The 20,296-nt window shown below is 45.8% G+C and overlaps 1 protein-coding gene and 1 pseudogene across 1 annotated transcript; both read right to left on the reverse strand.

Moving 5' to 3' along the window:
• Positions 1 to 522: 522 nt before the first annotated feature.
• On the reverse strand, positions 523 to 2,364 carry LOC144805346 (uncharacterized; annotated as a pseudogene).
• Positions 2,365 to 2,660: 296 nt separating this feature from the next.
• On the reverse strand, positions 2,661 to 4,290 carry LOC144807673 (uncharacterized). The gene has a single exon (XM_078673309.1). It carries the CDS (start codon positions 4,288 to 4,290, stop codon positions 2,707 to 2,709), a length of 1,584 nt encoding a protein of 527 aa, XP_078529435.1. The 3' UTR covers positions 2,661 to 2,706.
• Positions 4,291 to 20,296: the final 16,006 nt, after the last annotated feature.

The following is a 20,296-nucleotide window of genomic DNA, read 5'->3' on the forward strand; positions in this document are numbered from 1 at the left end:
GCTCTGTGACCTTCATTATTGATCCTGCACTCTTCTGAAGTGAGGTACGCGGCCTGGGTATCACACAGCTGCAGCTTTGTGACCTTCATTATTGATCCTGCACTCTTCTGAAGTGAGGTACGCGGCCTGGGTATCACACAGCTGCAGCTCTGTGACCTTCCTTATTGATCCTGCACTCTTCTGAAGTGAGGTACGCGGCCTGGTTATCACACAGCTGCAGCTCCGTGACCTTCATTATTGATCCTGCACTCTTCTGAAGTGTGCTCGGCCTGGCTATCACTCAGCTGCAGCTCCGTGACCTTCATTATTGATCCTGCACTCTTCTGAAGTGAGGTACGCGGCCTGGGTATCACACAGCTGCAGCTCTAGCTTTCAGAAACCTGTTAATAACCAAGGGCCTGATTTAGATCTCGGCGGACGGGTTACTCCATCACACAGGTGATGAATATCACATCCGCCGAAATATTCATCCAATTGGACATAATGGAATTCATTATTTTGGCGGATGGAATATCTGTCACAATTGTGATGGAGTAACCCGTCCACCGAGATCTAAATCAGGCCTTAAATGTTTCAACTTCTCTGTCTCCTCGGATTTGATTTAATGATGGTGGAAATGATCATCATTTGTTCTACATCAGATCTTTAGAGGTAAATGTCAGCACTGCGAGGGTTAACCCGGAGAGCTGCAGCTCACATTCTCCTGCTTCAGAGGTAAATGTCATGCACTGCGAGGGTTAACCCAGAGAGCAGCAGCTCACATTCTCCTGCTTCAGAGGTAAATGTCAGCACTGCAAGCGTTAACCCGGAGAGCTGCAGCTCACATTTTCCTGCTTTCACTTCTGCTTTTCTACACAGTTCTCCGGCCACTGTCACAGAACCATTAATGATGCATAAAATGTTCAAAACCACAGCCAGCTCTGAAGAATCTTCATTTTGTGCTTGTTAAATTGTTTTGAGTCTGTTGGGTTTATATGTTTTAATACTAATCTCCAAAATTAGCTGAAAATACCCTTGTTAGTCCAAGCATTGTTCATGGTGTTGATTTTACAAGCAGCATGGTCTGGTGTGCTTGGATTTCTTTCGTTAGAACTCTCTCACAGAATAAAAACCAATAATGTGTCTTTATTTTTAGTCCACCTTGTGCTAGTCTCCCAATGGGTTTCCTGATATTTCATGTTTTTCCTAGCTGTAGGGAAATAAACAATAGCAGAGAATAGACATTTTTATAATTTTTCAAATATATGTATTTTTCTTCTTTCCTACTAGTTCAGTCTTCTATCCCCTGCTTTTTATCAGCTGGTATTTGAATGTCCCGCATTCTTGTAATTTTATCAGTTTCTATAATTCCTTAATCTCACAATAACTGCACTTTTTTACTTCAGTGCACACCTACAGATGGCTGAGTATTATTGATGATGTAATTAAATTATTACCAAATTCACTCAGCTCTACGTTTATTTCTATGTGGGTTAAGTGATGGTGGTGTGCTCGCTGATGTCTTTGTAGGTTTGAAGATTGACTGAAGCTCTTCACACATTCACTGCACTGGAATGGCTTTTCTCCTGTGTGTGCTCGCTGATGTATTTGTAGGTTTGAAGACTGACTGAAGCTCTTCACACATTCACTGCACTGGAATGGCTTTTCCCCTGTTTGTGTTCGCTGATGTTTATGTAGGTCTGATAAGCGACAAAATCTCTTCACACAATCACTACACTGGAATGGGTTTCCCCAGTGTGTGTTTTCTGATGCCGCTTTAGGTACGATAATTTACAAAAGCTCTTCAGACATTCACTGCAATTATATGGTTTTTCCCCTGAGCGTGTTTGTTTATGATACATTAATCCTGCAGAGAAACTAAAACTACTTCCGCATTCACTGCAATGATATGTTTTTTTTCCCCTGTGTGTGTTCTCTGATTTTTTTGAGGTGTGATAGTTGACTAAAACTCTTCAGACAGTCACTGCAATGATATGGTTTTCCCCCTGTGTGTGTTCTCTGATGGTTTTTTAGGTGTGATAATTGACTAAAGCTCTTCAGACATTCACTGCAATTATATGGTTTTTCGCCAGTGTGTGTTCGATGATGTTGTTTTAGGTTTGCAGATTGACTAAAGCTCTTCTTACATTTACTGCACTTGACTGGCTTTTCCCCAGTGTGTAATCTCTGATGGTATTTAAGGTCTGAATGGTATGGTTTTTCCCCAGTGTGTGTTCGCTGATGAATCCTTAATGTCGAAGATTCACTAAAGCTACTTCCACATTCACTGCAATGGTATGGTTTTTCCCTGGAGAGTGTTTTCTGATGCTGTTTTAGGTGTGATGATTGACAAGATCTCTTCACACATTTACTGCACTGGTATGGTTATCCCCTGTGTGATTTCTCTGATGGTATTGTAAGTCTGTTAATCCACTAAAACTCTTCATACATTTAGTGCACTTAAATGGTTTCCCCCCTGTGTGTGTGTTCTCTGATGCTGGTTTAGGCTTGGTAAATATATAAAGCTCTTCCCACAATCGCTGCACTTATGGTTTTTCCCCGTGTGTGTGTTCGCTGATAATCCCTTAATGATACTGAATTCCTAAAACTACTTCCACATTCACTGCAATGATATGGTTTTCCCCTGTGTGTGTTCTATGATGAATTTGTAGGACTGACAATTGACTAAAGCTCTTCAGACATTCACTGCAATTATATGTTTTTTCTTCAGTGTGTTCTCTGATGGAGTTTTAGGTGTGATACATATATAAAGCTCTTCCCACATTCATTGCACTTTAAATGGGCTTCCCCAGTGTGTGTTTTCTGATGCTGTTTTAGGTGTGATAATTGACTAAAGCTCTTCAGACATTCACTGCAATGATATGGTTTTTCGCCAGTGTGTGTTCGATGATGTTGTTTTAGGTGTGCAGATTGACTAAAGCTCTTCCCACATTTACTGCACTTGAATGGCTTTTCCCCTGTGTGTGTTCGCTGATGACGTCTGAGGTTACATGATTCAGTAAAACTACTTCCACATTTACTGCAATGGTATGGTTTTTCCCCAGTGTGTGTTCGCTGATGTTTCCTTAATGTTGAAGATTCACTAAAGCTACTGCCACATTCACTGCAGTGGTATGGTTTTTCCCCGGTGTGTGTTTTCTGATGCTGTTTTAGGTTATATGAATGACAATAGCTCTTCACACATTCACTGCACTTGTATGGTTTTTCCCCTCTGTGATTACTCTGATGGTATTTTAAACCTGCTAATAGACTAAAGCTCTTCACACATTCACTGCACTTAAATGGTTTTTCCCCTGTGTGTGTTCGCTGATGATTCCTTAATGTTGTAGAGTTCCTAAAACGACTTCCACATTCACTGCACTTGAATGGTTTTTCTCCAGTGTGTGTTCGCTGATGTTTCCTTAATGTTGAAGATTCACTAAAGCTACTTCCACATTCACTGCAATGATATGGTTTTTCCCCTGTGTGTGTTCTCTGATGAATTTTTAGGACTGATAATTGACTAAAGCTCTTGAGACATTCACTGCAATGATATGGTTTTTCTCCAGTGTGTGTTCTCTGATGGAGTTTTAGTTGTGATGATCGACAAAAGCTCTTCACACATTCACTGCACTTGTATGGTTTTTCCCCTGTGTGAATTCGCTGATGGTATTTTAAGCCTGATAATCGACTAAAGCTCTTTAAACATTCACTGCACTCAAATGGTTTTTCCCCTGTGTGTGTTCGCTGATGATTCCTTAATGTTGCCGAACTCCTAAAACTACTTCCACATTCACTGCACTTGAATGGTTTTTCTCCAGTGTGTGTTCGCTGATGAATCCTTAATGTTGAAGATTCACTAAAGCTACTTCCACATTCACTGCAATGGTATGGTTTTTCCCCGGTGTGTGTTTTCTGATGCTGTTTTAGGTGTGATGATTGACAAAAGCTCTTCACACATTCACTGCACTCGTATGGTTTTTCCCCTGTGTGATTTCTCTGATGGTACTTTAAGTCTGTTAATTGACTAAATCTCTTCACACATTCACTGCACTTAAATGGTTTTTCACCTGTGTGTGTTCGCTGATGAATCCTTAATGTTGAAGATTCACTAAAGCTACTTCCACATTCACTGCAATGGTATGGTGTTTCTCCTGTGTGTGTTTGTTGATGATGCATTAATCCTGAAGAGGAAATAAAACTACTTCCACATTCACTGCAAGTGTATGTTTTTTCCTTCTTGGTTAGTGTCCCTGAGTCGGGTATGTATTTTTCTACATCTCTTGACTGTGCTGTCTGAAGGGCCAACATGACCGATAAAGCACTTGTGTTATTTTCACACTCCATGTATGTGTGTGGTATTTTGCTTGTTTGCTTTCTGAATAAACTTTAAAGTGCAAAGGTCACCAAATACTCGCCACACTCATAACATGTGCAAGGCTTCTTTGTGGTTGATTGTGTCTTTAGAAAGGATAATGACTCTGCAAGCTTGCGAGTAAAGATCCATCGTCCTTCCGGTCGGTGCACACTGGGACAGTGCTCTGTGTTTTATATAGCAGAACCCACAATTCTTTTAACTTTCAGTTAACTGTGCTTTTCGCTGGTTGCTATGGAATATCCCGAAAGAGTTTACAGTACACTTCTAGCACTGCATGGTGATCTGATATCATTTTAGGAAGCAGAGCACTGCTGTAACCACCTCATGATCAGAGCTGGTATTGGACATGTTTACACAAGAAGTGGTTGTTCAGTGTTGCCTTAATTTTCTAGAGGCCATTTCTTCATCTTGAGGCACGGAGGTGCACCGCTGATACTCGTAGAACCACCGAATTGCCCTGGACTGTACTTCCAAGATCTGTCAGTTTTTTGTTCAGGTTCGGCTGCCTCTGTCAGCACTTATGTTTTCCTGAATACTGGAACTCAATGTTTTGGACTTTGCTTTTTCAGATTTACAGTATTATCTTCATTATTCTTAAGTATTTTGTGCAATCAAGGATTGTTTTCTGTCAGATGTAAAGAGATTTAAATTACTTAAACGGAAAATACTGGAATGTGCATATACAATTTTTAATTGATTGTAAAAGCATTGCATTTATTACTATTGTTGAAACTAATGAAGACATATTTAAGACATATTTAATCATACAGAGATATTTACATAAAAGTTCCTTTGAACATGCCACAATCTTATTTATTTCAGCAAAGGTGTTCATAGAGTAACTTAGCAAAAAAAAGGCACTTGCATAGCACACATATACTAGTTATAGCTTTGGGTAGATGCATATGGTTAAGGTTTTGTTAAAACAAGAACAGCTCTTGGAGTAAGCAATGGATCAGGAAGACGCAAGACAGCACGGTGGACACAAGGATGTTGTGCCATACATCAAATCATATTGTTCATGGAGGCAACTGGTTTCATTCACTACTAACTTTTATTCAGGAGGATTCCCCTTGCTGTTTTCTCAAGACCTGATTACGGGGGCCTTTTGTGCGCTGATTGTGTTTGGGGCCCATGTGGCGTAAAGGGGCTCTATCTGGCCCTTGTAGGCCCTGCATCATGTATCGACCCTCTCCCCATATAATGTTCCTGCCCAATCTAAAATGGCGCCGCCTCTAGAAATCTAGATATTGACATAGGACTTAGCATGTCCTTCTTATGGACATGAAAGAAGGATTATCATGTTCTATAGCTTCTAAATATTTCCAAGGTGGCAGCCATCTTAGAATGATGTTGTTTACTAATTCCAGACTTCATCCTAGGCCACTGTTCATCTCATCCCCCCTATCCCTCTAATCAGGATTCTATCTTCCTAATTGCAAAATCTAGTTTGACCTAATGTATTTCAACTTCCCTTTTTTATATTCGCAGCTGGGCACTCCCTTTCCACCTAGAAATCGCATGCAAATAACGCCGGGAAGCCCAAAACAGAAAGAGTACCAACTTCTCTCTGGATATCTTCTGTCATGATGCTGCTGTTTAATGGGCTGTCTTTGTAGAACGGTGTCATGGAACTTTCCTCCAGCTACCCCATGATTTGCTCCATCCCTTCCTTCCTTCATCTGACCATACCCCCTTCTCACCGACTCCCCTCAGCTTCCCCCCACGTGAGAATGTAGTACTCCAGTCCCTCCCCTCTTTCCACTCTGGAAATGTGGTGTCCTTAGCCTCGGATTCTCTTTCTCGAAGATCACTAGTCTCCAAACTGGTTCCAGACGGCTGTAATGCCTACACTATCATATACCCCCTAAACTACCTAAAAGCGTTTTCAAGAACTTCAAACACAGGCTTCTCAAATTTCACCCTGAAACCCTTATTTCCAACCTCTATGTCTGCACGAATAAAGAAGCTACCATAAGTGACCTTATCTTTTACACTAAAAGACCAGCTCAATGAAGGAAAGCCCTTTGCTATCTGCTCCGGATCACTGCATCCACTAAAGCCCCCCACGGTCTCAGACTCTCTGTAACACCCTCTATCGTTTTCCGAGCAGAGGCAACCATCTACCTTTATAATAATTGGATTATCCTCATCCAAACATCTGAACGCAGCCTAGAATTACTTGATGAAATTTTCCTCTCAAACTCTCTGTGATGAAGTAGGTTTCCTCCCTGACCCAAGCTCATCCTAGCCCTTTAGCCATCCCACGGGTACCTCATTCTCTACCCTCTCCTAACCCCACTACTTGTATTGCTCCACCCCTTTCCCCTCCTCCCTATCCACCTTCATCAGATTACCCAACAGCATTCATTTACCATTACCCTTGCAGCTTCTTTCAACCGGCATTTTTTGTCATAATAGCCTGAGCCTTCATCACACCCCTAGAGCAGCGACCATTGAAATACACTGACTCAATACTAACACCTTCACCTCATCTCTGCTCCTGACCTCTGAACATGCCCCCGCTGTCAGCACAGATGCATCTGTGACACCCTTTCTGGACCAAACCATGACACTTGCTATCTTGGAACCCCCTAACATGACCAACAATATGGCGCCTATCTACTCAGCAACCAGTTTATGAGACCCACACCCCCACTCCTCAATCATGACTCCAGCTCTATTCCACCCTCCCCTGGTTCTCCCAACTCAGCTTCTCCCTAACACCATAAACCGGAGCACCCTCTCTTCCTGGCCTCCTGGCCCACATCACGACCTCCTGTTCCCACATTACTATTGACACCAAACTCACTGAGATCTCTCAGGAGCTTCATCAACTTACGGCTGAGGTGTAAAGCCTAATATCCCTCACCTCCGAGCTCGCTAATTGTTGGTGTCCTACCAGGCCGATGGGTAAGAATAGACACTCCCTTTAGCAATCCAATAGTCAAGTCAAGTCAAACCAGCTTCATTCGGTGTAAAATATACAACCATAAAGCATACTAGACAGAAGGTACTATATACACATAAATAAAAACAGTTCTCAAATATTTACATCTTTAAAAATACAGTATTTCATAACAGGCATTACATCTTTAATTAATAGATAGTACTCTGATAATTATCAGTGCAAAAATCGCATATGTACAAAAGGAGCGTTTTTGTGCAAAATCCTAACATATAACAAAAGGGGAAGAAAAAAATGATTCATAAACATATTTGAGATTAAGATGATAGATGATATCAACATTACGGAATAATGACACAACTAGATTTTGGGCACTGAGGCCAGGGCGAGGGCAAGATCCAAGCGTATCTGGCCACCAGGCCCTGGACCAAATCTCCTGATTGTCTCCGAAAAGTAAAATCTGAGTGTTATCCTCATTGAGTCTAAGATAGTTCTCTACCATCCATGCAGCTACCGCCTGCATGCAGCTTTTAAAATTAGCTGCTGAAGCTTCAACACTCTCAGTGATGGTAATCATGATTTGAGTGTCATCAGCATAGGATAACACTTCTAGGCCAAAAGATCTTACAACCCTGGCAAGCGGGGCTACATAAAGGTTAAAAGGGGTGGGACTCAATGAGGATCCCTGGGGAACTCCGCAGAACAGCCGTTTAGGAGCAGGAAGGAATTGACCCATCGTAACTCTTTGAGCCTGTTCCGTAAGGAAAGATGTAAGCAAATTAAGGGCGGAGCACTCAACCCCTATTACCCGGAGCCTCCCAGCCAATCTAAGGGGAGAGATGGTATCGAAGGCTGCCGTTAGGTCCAGAAGGGTCAGTAAGGTGGTGTGACCTGCATCGACCTGTTGTCGAAAGTTGTTAAAAACAACGGTTAACGCCGTCTCGGTACTGTGCTCACTTCTGAACCCATGTTGCAAGCCATCGAGCAACTGATGATCCTCCAGATAGGTGCTAAGATGGAGGCTCAGGTGTTTCTCCAAGATTTTAGCTGGGACGGGCAACAGGAAATTGAACTGTAGTTCTTTAGTTCCGCCGGATCCAGAGAGGGCTTCTTTAAGAGAGGTTTAACCACGGCTGTTTTCCAGGCTGTGGGATACTGGCCAGAAGTAATAACGGCATTAAGAACTACGGTCAAAGTAGGAACAGTAGCCTCCATTCCTAGTTTCAGGATCTTCAGGGGACAGGGCTCCATAGGGGAGCTAGATCTAACTCCCCTTAACATCCGCTCCGTGTCTTTTTGAAGTATAGGGGGAAAGACGCTCAAGCGGCAATCCTTTGGAGGAGCTACCAGAGAATCCGAAGGACGATCGGCCTTTGACCCTCCGACATTGGATATCTCCAGGGAGGAATATATGTCCTTGATTTTGTCAGTATAAAAGCATGCCCTTTTATCACATAGCTCCTGGGAGACCTCGGAGTTGGCAGAGGCCGAGGGGGCTGGGAGTGAATTAATCACAGTGAAGAGTTCCCTCGGGATTTGATGGATTCCGTCATCTTGGAATAGTAGATAACCTTTTCCTCATTAGTAGCTAGCCTATATTCCTTCAATCTGAGTTTATGCAGGTCCCTTTCGGGTGGGATAAGCTCATGGCGCCTTTTTTTTTTCCAGCTGTCGGCATACCTGGCTAAGGTTTCTCAACTTTTCGGTGAACCAGGGCGCCGAAGGGCGTTTTCTGGCCACATAATGCTCCTTAAGAGGGGCAAGAGAGTCCAGAGCCGCCAAGAGCTAGTTGGAAAAATCATCATAGATTGAGTTAACAACCAGGTGGGGGAGACAGCAATAATTACTAAGGTTAATTAGAAGACCCTCCTTATTTATGCGGCTACGGTTTCTCTTCATCTCCACCCTGTTCTTAAAATTGGGATCTGGGTGGGATTCTGAAATTCGCAGAAAGAATGGAATGGCGTAATGATCAGTCCAAGAGAGTGGGATGGGATCATTCACCTCTATCCTCGGATCGTTAGAGAAGATCCCGTCCAGAATGTGTCCCCCCGTATGAGAGGGGCTCCTCACCAGCTGAGGAAGGCCACAGGAGTCCATAGCTTCCTGGAAAACCTGCGTTTCAGAGCACAGAGTTTTCTCCAAATGGAAGATAAAATCACCCAAAAGAGTGACATTGGATCTAGCCAAATAAGGCTCAATCCGATTGCTGAAGTCCTGATTAAACATTCCTCTGGGTCCGGGAGGCCGGTAGCTGACCACTCCCACAAAACTATCAGTGGGTAAGATCTTCAAGGAGAAATATAGGTCCTGATAGGGATCTGAGGGAGTTGTAAGGGCCTCAGTGAAGCACGAGAACTTGTCTTTATAAAGTACTCCCAAACCCCCCTATCAAGTCTGGACAGAGCATACCCTGAGGGGATGGCCTCCACCAGGTCAGGCTCTGAGCAATCTCTAGCCCAGGTTTCAGTAATAAATACCCAATCAGGCCTACGGGAGGAGACAAAATCATTAAACTCTGCTCTATGTTTAATCAGAGATCAGGTGATACCCTAAAAAATACTGTTTCATGGGTAAGGGTAGGGCTGACACATTTCCCCTTGGGTTTTTTAGCTACCCCCAATGGAATGACTGTCTTACAGTTAACACACTCATATAGCCCAATGCTCACAGTTCATCGACCTGCAGTGCACATCCTTCTATCCTTCTCTCCTTGAAGCTCCAAGAGCTGTCCTCTCGGGTAAACAAGGGGCTTACCAGGGTCTACAATAAAAAGGCCAGCGTCCCTGGCACAAGGCGTAAACTTGGCACCGAAGGACACAGACAGGCGTGCCTTTGGCGCGCCTGCTGCGTGCGTTCACTGCGCGTCCGGCCCGGCATTCAGATTAAATAGCTGGGCCAGTCAGGAACAACTAGAGCGCTGCCCATCGATCTGGGACAGGAAGTGGAGTAGAGCAGCAAGAGTGAAACACTCACTTCCCTCCATACAATTGGCGAGTCGTGGTGGACCGGGAAAGGAGCAAAAGACCCCCACAAGCCCCCCACACCCCTCCCCGAGATGAAAAAAAAAGCAGAAGAGTGCCTGGAAAGAATGCAGTAACCCCACACGAGTAAGCAATTATAATAGTTTTTAAAACATTCCCCCCATTAGAACGCACACAATGATTCAATAAAATTTTAAAATCACAGTCACTTTCTAAACGCAGTAGCAGCACAACAGCGTGGCACCTCTAATCAGGGTGAACCACCATCACGTGGTGTAGAGGAGGAGACAAATGTGATATAGTTAGGGAACTGCTGGGTAAAACTGCCTTAAAAAGGAACTGGGCCTGCACTGCACCCCCCAACATGTTCCAAGAGTGGAATGTGGCTCCATCATATTATTATCAGAAGTTTGATAACAACAAGAATAGTGCACAGAGAGAGTCAAAAGTTGAAGTAAAGAGACAAAAAAAACAGAGATCAAGAAAGGGAAGAGAGAAAGAAGAAACAGGTGAAAAGGAAACATAGAGTTTTAGGAATCTCAAGATCCTACGGGTGGCCTGGCTCATGGTGGTCTCATGATCCTAGGGGTGGTCTGGCTCATGGTGGTCTCATGATCCTACGGGTGGTCTGGCTCATGGTGGTCTCAAGATCCTACGGGTGGCCTGGCTCATGGTGGTCTCATGATCCTCCTGGGGTGGTCTGGCTCATGGTGGTCTCATGATCCTATGGGTGGTCTGGCTCATGGTGGTCTCATGATCCTACGGGTGGTCTGGCTCATGGTGGTCTCATGATCCTAGGGATGGTCTGGCTCAGGGTGGTCTCATGATCCTACGGGTGGTCTGGCTCATGGGGGTCTCATGATCCTACGGGTGGTCTGGCTCATGGTGGTCTCATGATCCTAGGGGTGGTCTGGCTCTTGGTGGTCTCATGCTCCTACGGGTGGTCTGGCTCATGGTGGTCTCATGATCCTACGGGTGGCCTGGCTCATGGTGGTCTCATGATCCTACGGATGGTCTGGCTCATGGTGGTCTCATGATCCTACGGGTGGTCTGGCTCATGGTGGTCTCATGATCCTACGGGAGGTCTGGCTCATGGTGGTCTCATGACCCTACGGGTGGTCTGGCTCATGGTGGTCTCATGATCCTATGGGTGGTCTGGCTCATGGGGGTCTCAGGATCCTTCGGGTGGTCTGGCTCATGGTGGTCTCAAGATCCTACGGGTGGCCTGGCTCATGGTGGTCTCATGATCCTGCGGGTGGTCTGGCTCATGGTGGTCATCGATCCTACGGGTGGTCTGGCTCATGGTGGTCTCATGATCCTGCGGGTGGTCTGGCTCATGGTGGTCATTGATCCTACGGGTGGTCTGGCTCATGGTGGTCTGAAGATCCTACGGGTCGTCTGGCTCATGGTGGTCTCATGATCCTACGGGTGGTCTGGCTCATGGTGGTCTGAAGATCCTACGGGACGTCTAGCTCATGGTGGTCTCATGATCCTATGGGTGGTCCGGCTCATGGTGGTCTCATGATCCTACGTGTAGCCTGGCTCATGGTGGTCTCAAGATCCTACGGGTGGTCTGGCTCATGGTCGTCTCATGATCCTCTGGGTGGTCTGGCTACTGGTGGTCTCATGATCCTACGGGTGGTCTGGCTCATGGTGGTCTCATGATCCTATGGGTGGTCTCATGATCCTACGGGTGGTCTGGCTCATGGTGGTCTCATGATCCTACGGGTGGTCTGGCTCATGGTGGTCTCATGATCCTGCGGGTGGTCTGGCTCATGGTGGTCATTGATCCTACGGGTGGTCTGGCTCATGCTGGGCTCATGATCCTGCGGGTGGTCTGGCTCATAGTGGTCATTGATCCTATGGGTGGTCTGTCTCACGGTGGTCTCATGATCCTACGGGTAGTCTGGATCATGGTGGTCTCATGATCCTGCGGGTGGTCTGGCTCATGGTGGTCATCGATCCTTCGGGTGGTCTGGCTCATGGTGGTCTCATGATCCTGCGGGAGGTCTGGCTCATGGTGGTCATTGATCCTACGGGTGTTCTGTCTCACGGTGGTCTCATGATCCTACGGGTGGTCTGGCTCATGGTGGTATCATGATCCTACGGGTGGTCTGGCTCATGGTGGTCTCATGATTCTACGGGTGGTCTGGCTCACGGTGGTCTCATGATCCTACGGGTGGTCTGGCTCAGGGTGGTCTCATGATCCTAGGGGTGGTCTGGCTCATGGTGGTCTCATGATCCTACGGGTGGTCTGGCTCATGGCGGTCTCATGATCCTACGGGTGGTCTGGCTCTTGGTGGTCTCATGATCCTACGGGTGGTCTGGCTCAGGGTGGTCTCATGATCCTATGGGTGGTCTGGCTCATGGTGGTCTCATGATCCTACGGGTGGTCTGGCTCATGGTGGTCTCATGATCCTATGGGTGGTCTGGCTCATGGTGGTCTCATGATCCTACGGGTGGTCTGGCTCATGGTGGTCTCATGATCCTACGGGTGGTCCGGCTCATGGTGGTCTCATGATCCTACGGGTGGTCTGGCTCATGGTGGTCTCATGATCCTATGGGTGGTCTGGCTCATGGCGGTCTCATGATCCTACGGGTGGTCTGGCTTGTGGTTCTCAAAATCCGGACCCTGGTGTTTTCCCGATATCGAGGTCCAATACCCGTGTCACAAAACCTCAACGTACCAAGACGATTTTGGTGTCTATGAACCGATAATAATTAGGGCATCATTCCTATGTATTTGCGTCACAATCGAGGGTTGCCAACACCCCAAAATCGTAGTTTCCGTCCCCATCCCTTAAACTCCATTTTGTGAACGGCATCCATCTTGCATCTTGCCCTCATGATAAGTCAATTAAAGGTCGAGCTTGATCCAAAAGGACACGTCCACCTTTCGTGACTTCCCCCTGACCTGTCCCAACTGACTCCACTGTCTTCGGCCAAACCTGTTTGGGCAGCTCCTCACCCAATGGCCGAATACGATAGCATCAATGCATAACATTCCACAAACCATTCACTACATACAGACCATGCTTTCTGCAAACATGCACCTGTCCACGTTCCTTGTTTATGGCCAGTTTTATGACTGGGTTGTACCTTTCTTTATTGAGGTTTCATCGATATCTGATGGGAGTTCCAGGCCTAACTGGTTAATCTATCAACGAACTGGACATCTAAAATATGGGCTTGCTTACATGACTTCGCTCTTTGTATTATTGTAGAAATATGTGTATAGCCATATCATAAACACAGGAATTCTTGCTTGCAGCTATTATTTTCGTATATAAGGAGACGGCTGGTTCTGTAAAAACGAACAGTCTCCCGAGAACCTACTCTCCGTGCGGTGTACTTCTGGGACACGTGTTACTTGGTAGCTACCAATAAAACTTGATCTTTGACGGTAACTAGAAGACTCAGTGTTTCTGTGGTCCGGAACAAGGGAGAACTTAGAGGTCTTCGGGTGCTACCCCCTGGCACCACCGGGTTCCTAAAAACCCGGCACCTCAGTTGGCGCCCAACTCGGGGCGATATCAAGCGGTGACGGTCCAAGCCAGATGTTCGTGAGGAGCTTCGTGTGAAAATTCCGGAGGACGGCCAGCCACTTCAGCGACCCCTGTATGTCGACGTGGTTCCGAAGGTCTTTGCTGCGAGGTTCCCCGCGTCCCGACGGCAACGAAGGACTGCTGCCCTGACTAAGCCTTGTTTTGGACCCAGTGATCCTTGGTAGAGCGAAACGATAGACGAGTCTTCTAGCGACCTCACAGATCTTCAAATACTTCAGTTAAGTATAAGTGGAGCGTCTCCTAGTCCTTAGTTTGTCCTTAGTTTTTGGTATCCTTGAGATACGCTTTGATTTGGTACTTGCAAGCCCCAAAGCCGAAGGACTCGTGTATTCACGAGATATATCGTAACAGATAATCCTGTGAAGTTTGAAGCTAGACTAGTGAGCGAAGATGCCTGGTTTTAGCAGACTTGGAAACTTGTTTTGTCTTGGTTGTAGTAAGGACTCCCGATTAGAGGATTCTTGTCCGGTTCCTCCAATTGGAACTCCAACGTATGAGCTCTATGTAAAGCACGGCGTAGGTCCTATAACATATAACGATGTATGGATAAAATACACCCGCAAGGATGGTGTTTTAAAATGGCCCCAATATGGTAGTTTCGACTCAGAAGTTTTAGATAACCTAGAGGTCAAACTGTTCAAGAAGAAAGCCCAACCGGCGATGTTTGACTCTTTCCGCTTGTGGCGTAAAGAGGCCAAACAGAAGGAAATTAAATTAGATAAGAAAAATAAGAGAGAAAGAGGTATTTCAGTGATGCAAGCCGCGATAAAATTTAAAGACAATGAAGAGGATCAAATAAGTGAGCAGTTGCACAGGCAACGTAAAATGGCAATAGATAAATGCTATCCTGTTTTGCCATCTCTTCGGCAAGAGACAGTAAAAGAGCGTGAAAAAGATCCATTAATGGCTCATTTGCTAAGTTCGCCACCACCCTATGCACAAAATGCCACAGCACCTCCGCAACCTTTAGTTGCACCTCTGGTAGCTGTTATACAGACTCCTTTACCGCACTCACCGGCTACTCTTCAGCTGGCTCCTGTTTCTCTGGCGCAGCCTCCTCAAGGCTCACCGATCACATCTACATCTCCTACTGTTGCTTCTAAAATTTCGCCTAGCGCACCTTCTAGTCCCTCTGATACTCGTTCTACGAACATTTCCGTCTCTACTTTGCGTGACTCTGTTCTACCACCAGTTATTCCTCCACTTTCACCTTCCGTCTGGCATAAACTGGTCAGCATTGTTACTAACTTTCCTTCACCACTTTTTCGGTCGCCTGAAACTACCACTAACACGGAACGAAGACAATTACGAAGCCAAATGCCCGATTATCAGGAAAGGGAATCATTGAATAAGTTAGCACGAAATTGGGCTATGGACACAGCAAGATATGATGTAGAGTCTGTCATGAACGTTTTTCGCCAATGGGATGAACCAACGCAAAGATACGTCTTTGAGCAGATGTGTGTTTTCCTGTGTGAGGATTTGGAAGATAATGGTCAGAAGACCAACGAGCAAGAGTTGTGTAGTGTACGATTTAAATTTGGGGAGGGTATGATTGTGGGTCCCGACGTTGAAAAAGCAGTTGAGATATTATTATCACATAGAAGTACGGGTGGTAATTCTGGGTCATCCTCTGACAGTGGTACATCCAGCAGGAAAAGAGCGAGACAGTACCCCATGAGAGAGGTTCCTCCGGTCTGGAGGGAAGGTGACGCAACTGCAGTTCCACCGGTTCTGCCTCATTTCCAGCGTGTATGGGTACATGTCCCCTGGAAAAGATCCGAAGTTTTAGCACTCAAGCAGACACTACCCGATCCCCGTAAAAACCCGACTGGGTATTATAAGGAGTATCCCAAACTGCCAGCTCATGTATAATGAATTTAGCGGATATAGACATGTTGTTTGGGAACGTTGTTCCACATCCTTTATGGAGTAAGATACGTCATACAGATCATGACCAAGAATTAGGTGACTCGTGGGCGAACATTGCGACTACAGATGCTAGACAAGTCGGTGGTTTCAAGCCTGAGCCGTTAATAGCTGAACTCCCTGGTAGAATTATTGCGTACATGAAGACAATTATGCCTGAAGTACGCGTAAACTGGGACAAGCTATCATCGTGCAAGCAGAAGAAAGACGAGAATGTGTCTGACTTTTTCACAAGATTTGAGGAAACTTTCACTGACCATAGTGGTCAGGATATGGCTACCGAGGGTGGCCAAAGATTGTTTGTAGACAAGTTTGTACACAATCTGCTTCCCGAACTGTGTGCTAAACTAAAAGATTCAGAGAGTGCTTGGGCTGTCTCTTCGTCAGCGCAGATTCTAGCAACAGCTCAGTACTACGAAAACAGGCGCAAAGACGAGCTAGACAAGGCAGACAAAAAGACGAAAGATTTAAAAACTAAAGTTCTTCTCCAACAGGCCTATCCGCCTCGTATGGCTAGCCAGCCCAATTATCAACAGAATAAGCAGTATTCTAGAGACGCGCAAGGAAACGAGTCTTCCCACCAGCGTGTTCCGTATGGCCCGAATCAATGTGCGTATTGCAAGGAAGAGGGTCATTTTAAGGGTAATTGTCCGGCTCTTGCGCGACGCTTAAACGGTGTTTCAGGTGTAAGAGGGAGAGGTGTTCAACATGCCCCCAGAGGTAGGGGCCGTGGAAATTTCTCCGAGAACAAAGTTTCTTTTCCGCCTCAGAATTCCATGAATAGCTTTGACCAACAGAATAACGCATCGTCTAGGTCAACTCAGTACTATGCTGACGACTATTACACCGAACACGACAATGAGGGTAACGATCGCTAGGACAGCCATGGACAAAGAGAGGGAGTTGTTTCAGTTCCAGTAGATCAGGATGGACCTTATGTCGAGGTAATTACCTCAGGAGTGTCAGAGCCATTTCTGCTGGATACTGGTGCTACAAAGAGTTCTATTATGCACTCAAAACTTCCTGGCGCACCTTTGTCTGGCGAAATGAATGTCTCAGTAGGCTTCTCTGGCGCCCCTGTTAGAAACCCGATCTCTAGTCCTATATCCCTTTCTGTTGGCCCCTGTGAATTGGAAGCACCCCTCATTCTTACAACCGGTTGCGGTGAAAATTTGTTAGGATTGGATTTGCTAAAAAGGTTGTATGCGACTTTGTACTGTTCTCCCTCGGGAGTACAACTTACTTTGGGGAAAAAAGTCATTTCTCCAATGTATTTATCAAAAGAAGATATTCCAACTGAATTGTCATCACTTCCTGATATACTGTGGGCTAATGGTTCTAATGATGTAGGTCGTTTGGAGATAGCACCGTACGTTATAACTTTGAAAGCCAATGTTAGGTTACCACGTATTCCCCAATACAAAATATCCAGCGAATGCGAAAGAGCGTTGTTAACGATCGTTTATGATTTGATCGATAAAGATGTTATCGAAGAAACAACAGGTAACGTTTGTAACAGTCCAGTTTTACCGGTCTTAAAACGTACTGATCCTTCACAGCCCCCTGTGTATAGGTTTGTGATTGACCTCCGAGAAGTAAATAAGGTAGTTATCCCGCAGTTTCCAGTCGTCCCCGACATTACTGCTTTATTGACAATGGTTCCAGCTTCAGCAGCCTGGTTTTCGGTGATTGACCTGAAGAACGCTTTCTTCAGCATACCGATCGCAGAAGAGAGTAGAGACCTTTTCGGCTTCAATTTAGGAGGACGAAGCTTCCGCTTCAAATGCGCTCCTCAAGGCTACTGCGAAAGCCCATCAATATTCAGTCAGGCTCTGAAAACACAACTAGACACGATTGTGCTGCCAGATGGGTCAACTTTGATCCAGTACGTAGACGATCTACTGATCGCTGCAGACACTGGAGAGATTTGCAAAGAAGCCACGTTGTCACTATTGCGTCACTTATGTGACATGAAGCACAAAGTCTCCCTTTCCAAACTACAATTTTGTCGACAAGATGTAACCTACTTAGGTCACATCTTGTCGAAGGAGGGAAGGAGACTGACACCAGAAAGAATACAGGCAATTACAGAACTAAGTGCCCCAAGGACACAGAGAGAGGTTCGAGCCTTCTTGGGCATTACATCGTACTGTAGACAATGGATACCGAATTTTTCACTACTAGCCAAACCCCTGCTGGCACTACTCCGCAAAGACACGCCTAATCCTATGCCTTGGTCTGAAGATTGTCAGACGAGTTTCCACAAGTTGCGTGATGCATTGTGTTCGGCTCCTGTGTTGGGAAACCCCAACTACAGTAAGCCTTTTACATTACATGTCCACGAAAAAGAAGGTTGTGCATTATCAGTCTTAACGCAACTCTTTGGGGACAAACAGCGCCCATGCGCATATTTTTCGGCAACTCTGGATCCAGTGGCTAAGGCATTGCCAAGTTGTCTGAGAGCAACCGCCGCAGCAGCTGTCTGCATCCGACAGTCTGCTGGATTAGTCATGAATAACACTTTGATCGTTATGGTTCCGCATACAGTAGACATTTTGCTAAATAGGACAAAGACACAACATCTTACTAGCGCTCGACTATCCAGTTACGAACTTACCCTGCTAGCAAGTCACATCCACATAAAGAGGTGTGATACACTCAACCCCGCTACGTTATTACCCATCCCGACAGAGACAGACAAGATTGACAAACATGACTGCTGTTTCAGGACAGAAGAAGAGACAAAAGGGAGAGTAGACTTACAGGACACTCCCCTTCCCGAATGCAATGATACTTTATGGGTTGATGGTTCATGTTTCAAGTTGCCGAATGGTGATACGACTACAGCATATGCCGTAACGACATTACACACCATTGTAGAGACTGCACGCATTTCCCACAGTTCTGCACAAGCTGCAGAGCTGATTGCGCTTACTAGAGCATGTGTGTTGGCGAAAGGAAAGCGAGTGAATGTGTACACTGACAGCCAATATGCCTTTGGTGTGGCTCACAGTTTTGGGAGATTATGGCGTGAACGTGGGTTCCTTACGTCCCATGGTGCAAAGATACAACATGGCCAGCTAGTCAATGAGCTCCTTGAGTCACTCACCTTGCCCCTACAAGTCGCCATTATAAAATGCAGTGCACACAAAAAGATTCAGGATGATGTTGGCCGCGGGAATGCATTTGCAGATGAGGTTGCGAAAGAAACTGCAAGGAACACAATGAGTCGGATGTATGTTATGGGTCCCGCTAGATGGACTGCTGATGTGGGAATGTGTGAGGACACCATTGAAAGCGTAAAATCGATACAAGCCGAGGCCACTGAGAACGAGGTGAATGAATGGAGAGAAAGCACAGGTAGATTGGATGCGAATGGTTGTTGGGTCGAACTATCAGAACACCAGCGATGGCTATTACCTAATGCATACGTACTTGCAGTAGTAACGATGGCTCACGGAATTGCGCACATCAGTTCGAAAGGAATATGTAAACTATTGGCCCCAGTATGACAGAATAGCAATATCCCAAAATATGCAAAGAATGTGGTCAAAAAGTGTATGGTGTGTTTGAAGTACAATCCCGGTAGGGGAACCCCAAGTCCAGCTGGACACTTTGCACCTCCAACGTACCCGTTCGAGGTCTTGCAGCTCAACTTCATCCACATGGAGAGGTGCAACAACCTAAAGTATGTGCTCGTTGTTGTTTGCGCCTTTTTGAGGTGGGTGGAAGCGTACCCCCTTAAGGACAACACCGCCTTATCAACTGCCAAAGCCCTTGTCAAAGAGTTCTTCCCGAGGTTCGGTATGCCTAGAATTGTCTGGAGTGATAACGGAAGTGAATGTGTAGGATGCGTGATGAAGAGAGTGTGTGAGTGTTTAGGCATCCACCAGAAATTCCACGCTGCAAATCACCCCCAATCGGCTGGATTAGTAGAGTGCTACAATGGCACTCTAAAGCTCAAACTAGCCAAGATCCAAGCCAGTACAGGCCTTCAATGGCCTGACGCCCTACCTCTAGCACTCTTGTCAACCAGAATGACTGTCCACTCCAGATTAGGACTTAGCCCCCATGAGATCGTGTTTGGCCGCCCAGCCAACGTCTGGGGCGTGCCAAGACCCAAGAAACTAAACGAGATAGAACACCCCGTACTGCTTGACTATTTGTGCGAATTGACAACTAAATTGCGTGTTTTACACCAACAGGTTCACAATTCCTCTCCACCAGCCTCTGACGATCCAGGTCACCTCATCGAACCCTGCTCGTGGGTTTTGGTGCGAAATTTCCAGCGCACCAACAACGGACAGCCGAGGTGGACCGGACCATACCTGGTGTTGCTTTCAACGAGATCTGCTGTTCGGGTTGAAGGCAAGAAGAACTGGGTACATGGGACCCACTGTAAACGGGTCCCTCTACCCCTTCCATACGACCGGTGGGTCAACAAAGAACTTGCCGACTCTGAGACAGAATCCGTACCTCGCTTCATCCCTTTCAGCGATGCACGTTTGAAAGAAACTAGTACCGAAAAGGAGAGTGATCGTATTTTACAAGG

This window comes from Lissotriton helveticus, chromosome 1_2 (genome assembly GCF_964261635.1).
Source record: "Lissotriton helveticus chromosome 1_2, aLisHel1.1, whole genome shotgun sequence".
Lineage (NCBI taxonomy): Eukaryota > Metazoa > Chordata > Amphibia > Caudata > Salamandridae > Lissotriton > Lissotriton helveticus.